Source organism: Eurypyga helias, unplaced genomic scaffold, assembly GCF_000690775.1.
Source record: "Eurypyga helias isolate BGI_N326 unplaced genomic scaffold, ASM69077v1 scaffold36482, whole genome shotgun sequence".
Classification (NCBI taxonomy): Eukaryota; Metazoa; Chordata; class Aves; order Eurypygiformes; family Eurypygidae; genus Eurypyga; species Eurypyga helias.
The window spans coordinates 1-4,560 of NW_010234665.1; the positions used below are offsets into that span (position 1 = coordinate 1).

Here is a 4,560-nt window from a genome sequence, read left to right on the forward strand (position 1 = left end):
TCTTTTTTTTTTTCCTCCCTTCTGCCCCCCTTCAGCCCAAAACAAACAGGAAAGAGGTTAAAAGCACATGCACACGAGGAAAAAAAAAACCCTGAACAACAAACAAACCACAACCGCTTGTATTTTATAGTCTGTCTTCACCACCAGCAAACACCCAAAACAGCTCTACAGAGATTAACTGACTGAACACAGAGCCATCTTCCCGAAACCCAGAGAGCAGTCAGCTCTGGCTGGGCAGCTCACTTCTCACGGCAACTGACCCCCCCCAACCCCGCCGGGGCGAGGGTGCTCGCTGCCCCCCCTGCCCGCGGGTGAGCTGGTTCTTCCCTGGCCGCGGGAAGAGCACAGCCTCCCCCTTTTTGTGTTACCGCCCGCGCTTGCTTTCCAAGATGGCCTTCCAGTCATCCGCCCAGGAGAGCAGCTGCCTGCGCGGTGCCGGCAGCTGGATGTGCCTGTTGTGGCAGCAGGTGAAGAGGATGTGCTCCCAGCTCGGGTTCAGCTCCGCGCCTGAGGGGGGAGAGAAAGCTGGAGTCAGCTGGGGGGTTTCCTCCCCGGCTAACAGCGACACAAATGCTTTTCACACCTCTAATGGTATCCTTGTCGTCAAACAGCAAGTCGGCAGACACGACGGTCTTATCTCGGGTCAGAATAATCCGCTCCACAAACTCGGGTCCCAGATGTTTTTCCACCCACTTATACTGCAGAGGCAAGAAGAGAAAATCCTGCTGTGCCTTCATCTTCCACGTTGCTCAAGTCAGATCAGCCCCAGTACAGGCATCTTTTCCCCCCAAATCCCACATCTGTGCCTGCGAATCCCCGCCACAGAGCCCGGCTACGGCCCAGGACAAGGATTTAACCTGTACTCGCAAACCGGCCTTCAGTCGGCACTGATCGTCATCAGCTTGGCGAGCGGCGCTGGCGGCCTGCCCAGGGCACGTGGGCTGTGCCTATCTAAATCATTCCAGGGATTAAGGTCCCCCCCTCCGTTCTTGTGCCAGCGTCAGACAGGACTAATTCCAACGCTACAGCCTCGTCTTAACTCGGCGCCAGCCTCTTTCAGGAGAGCTGGGTGTCTCACGCTCCGGATTTACACAGGATAAGGTTTTGTGGGCTGAGGAGCCTCCAGCGTGGAATCCCCTGGGAATACCCCATCCCTGCAGGCCGTGCTGAAAGCCAAGCCTGCCTTCCCCTGCCGTGCTGCCGTTGCGTTCCTTCGCTATCGCCCGCTGACGCGGCCAGCGCCCCAGCGTCACGCCAGACCCGAGAGCGCAGAGCTCGCGTGCCCCGCGACAAGGCCGGCATCACGCGGCATTCCGAGATTCCCCGTCCTACGCTGCTGGGGTCTGGGCTGCTGCCCCTCGGACAGGGGGGTCGCAGGGCAGCCTGCGCCCAGCTGTCTGTATAAATGAACGACTGACTTGGGTGGTACAAAATTGCAAGTCCCTGCAAAAGCAGCATTAAAACCCGCGAAATCAATTCTCTCCCACCTTTTCCAGGATGCAGTGCTCGTACTTCCGGAGAGGACTTGTGCAAATAAAGACCTCGGTGCTGAAAAGAAAGAGCCTTCGTGAGCGGTCAGGGGAAAGCGCGTAAGATAATGGGAAAGGGCTGCAAAGCGTCCTTACTCCTGCATGTGGATCATCTCCTGCATAGCTTCGAGGGCTCCTGGAATTGGATCCAACCCTAGAAAGAAGCCCGGCGATTCATAGATGCTGGCTACCTTAGCCTGCAAGAGACAGGAGGACAATTAGCAACGCCCGTGCTTTCAGCCGAGCTCCGCGCACAGCAGCCGTCCAGTTCCCCCGTGTGTAACGGCCGGCAAAGGGCCGGCGCTTTAGAGATGCTGCTTCACGCCGAGGGTGGATTACAGCTTCTCTCACCTTCTGGGTTCCGGGAAAAGTCCAGCCCAAGCACCCAAGAATGAGAAGTTACTCTCCGGTGGCTTGTTCGGAGCGAGGAGGCAGAGCTGATCCTGACCTGGCTGTTTCTACAAGCTGCTCCGTGAGCAGCACCACAGACATGGCTCACGCCGCGGTCTGACAGAGGGAGAGCTCACGCCTCAGCCCTTCCCAGCAGGTCCCTCTTACTAACCCTTGTGCAAATCCAAGGAACAAGTCTGAGGCTGCTGCTCCTCTGTCACATTTGACTGAAATTTGCTTCTGGCTCAGGAATTTACCAGGATGAGTGGGTAGACACATGTACTCCCCAACAGCCTCTTTTCTTTCCGTGCAATCAGGGCAATATGGTGACCATGCTAATTACCACCCTCGGTGTAGGGGCCAGGTCAGCACACCCACACACTGGGGTTAATCCTTTCGGACTAAAACAGTTCAAGAGGGAAGGAAGAGGATGGGAGCTGGGAAAGCTCCGTTCCTTTCCTGCCATGAGTTTCAATCACGCCCTAAATAACAGTCGTTCAAGGAGCAGATTTCGACTTCAGCGTGGATTAGCTGCTCCTCTGTGGTAACGTGTCGGTGCAAAGTCTAGAGAGACTGCAGAGACTGCAAAGAGACTGCAGCAGGAAATCCAGACGTGGATCCCTGTGCTGCCCCAAGAACTTTCAGCGTCCTGAACCAAGCTGTGCGCCCCCGCGAGCCCCAGCTGGGCTGGGTTCGGGTGGTCTGGGGGGGGTCCCACCACCCACCGCTCCTCTCATCCGTCTCAGACCACGCCACCTTAGCAGTGGACGGAGCAGCACGATCACGGGGACCACAGCCTCATCCCTTTTCTCTCTACACCTGCCCTCGGTGTCAGACACGCCTTCCACACACGTGGCATCCAACATGCCTTATCACAGGAGTCACCAATGATAAACAGGTGGGAAAGGGGGTTCTCTCTGAAGTTACAATCAGTTCTAAGTGAGTGTAATTAGGAAAGAAACAAGATGATTGGAGGAGAAATGTTTTCCCAGGCTAAAGTGTCCAAAACTGGTGCAAAAAGGTAAAAGGAATTTAATGATACCATACAGTGGCATCTCTAAAAGGAAAGGCAGGATTTCCAGGGCAATTCCTGTGCCTCTGGGCAGGACCCTCCTTCCAGCCCTTTTTTCTCTTTAATTTACTGATAAGACATTCTCGCACCTTTTTATCATTAGGGAGTTCACCGGTTTGCATCCAGCTCTGGATAGTTAATTTCAGATATTGCCACTTGGTGACCGTGCAGCGGCCTGCGCTCAATCGGAGCATTTCAGTGCGGGTCGCAGCCTAAGTCACACAACCCATCGTGACAAAGCACCCGCAGCAGCAGCGCTAAGGGATGAGCCCACTTCCAGGCTTAAGCTTCGATCTCAGACAGAGGTTAAGCTTCCAGTATCTCTTCTACCCTAAGACACACCAGTCGTACCTTCCCTGGGGTCACACACTGAACTCCAGCAGTGCCGAGCGACTATTTTTCCCTGGGCATTGAAGCCTTAGGTTCCCATGTCACCCAACAATTTGGAAAACTTAGTTCTTGGTAAGTATTCTGCCAAGATAGGCTGTCAGCCTTTGCTTAGAAATTGTACAAGATGGCTTTATCGTCCAGCTGATGGTCTGCTTGCTCTGTATCACCAGGGGAACGTCTACCTAAAACCCATTCCAATTAAGCAGCAACGAGGAGTCAGCGTTAAACAGGTCTCCCAGGTGAGAGTGCTCACTCAGCTATCGCAATTTACAAAGAGTCGTAAATCAACAGCCAGAAATTTGGAAGCACTGACTGATGTCACAAATCAGAAGAGGTTCAAGAGTCTAGGTGAAGAGCTGGCGATCAGAACTGCCCAGATCTGTCTCCGTGCAAAGCCTCACTGATCCCAGCAACAATTCCCTGGAGCTCTTTCCAAGGAGATAGAATTACAGAATCAGGGCTTGTGCCTGAAAGCTCTTTTATCCTATAGTAAGACAGCAGAGCCTGGCACGTTTCCACCCCGTCACAAAAATGTCTGGCTTTGCTGGAAAAAGAAAGTTGATTTGATGACTCAGAACGAAAAGCTGTTTGTCAAAAAAACCCCAAAACCCTCATTACTAGAAAAAGAAAGTGAAACAATTTTCTCCATTCTCACCCCATCGTCATTAGCAAGATAACGACTTGGATTCAAAACTGGAGGAATTACATCTGTCCCTAAGCTTTCCCACTGCAATACTTAACTCAAGAATTTTTGCCACCGCTGGAGATGTTTAATCCTTTTTTCCAGCTGTCTGGGGCCAGGTAACACATCCTAAACGCCCGGCAGAGAAATCCTCGTCAACCAAATTGCTGCACACACGCAAGGCCAGATAGGCAAGTACAGGGAAGAAGGCCTCAAGCAAAAGACTTGCTAAATAAAATGGATTTACAAGGTGAAACTAATGCTCAACTTAAAATCAAACGAAAGAAAAAGCAACGGCTCAAGTTTCAAGGGGCAGCTGCTCAGCACTAACAAAGCATAAACAGCACTTCGGGAAGAGGGAAATGCTGAAAGCATTATCACGGTACTTCCCACACCCCCTGCGTCTAACACACTGTCTGTCCGTGGGCAGCCACAGCGGCCACAGGGACTGGCTGGTGTCAGGCCGATCCCAAAGAGCCTGGAGGTAGGCCCAACCC

At 53.0% G+C, this 4,560-nt stretch overlaps 1 protein-coding gene across 1 annotated transcript; it reads right to left on the reverse strand.

Annotated features, from left to right (window-relative positions):
* Positions 1-368: 368 nt before the first annotated feature.
* On the reverse strand, positions 369-1,726 carry NT5C (5', 3'-nucleotidase, cytosolic; the record flags this gene model as incomplete). The annotated part of the gene is made up of 4 exons (XM_010146520.1): positions 369-507; positions 584-698; positions 1,488-1,548; positions 1,626-1,726. Coding segments are annotated over 4 exons (416 nt in total), but the record flags the coding sequence as incomplete, so codon positions are not given.
* Between the last annotated feature and the right edge of the window lie 2,834 nt (positions 1,727-4,560).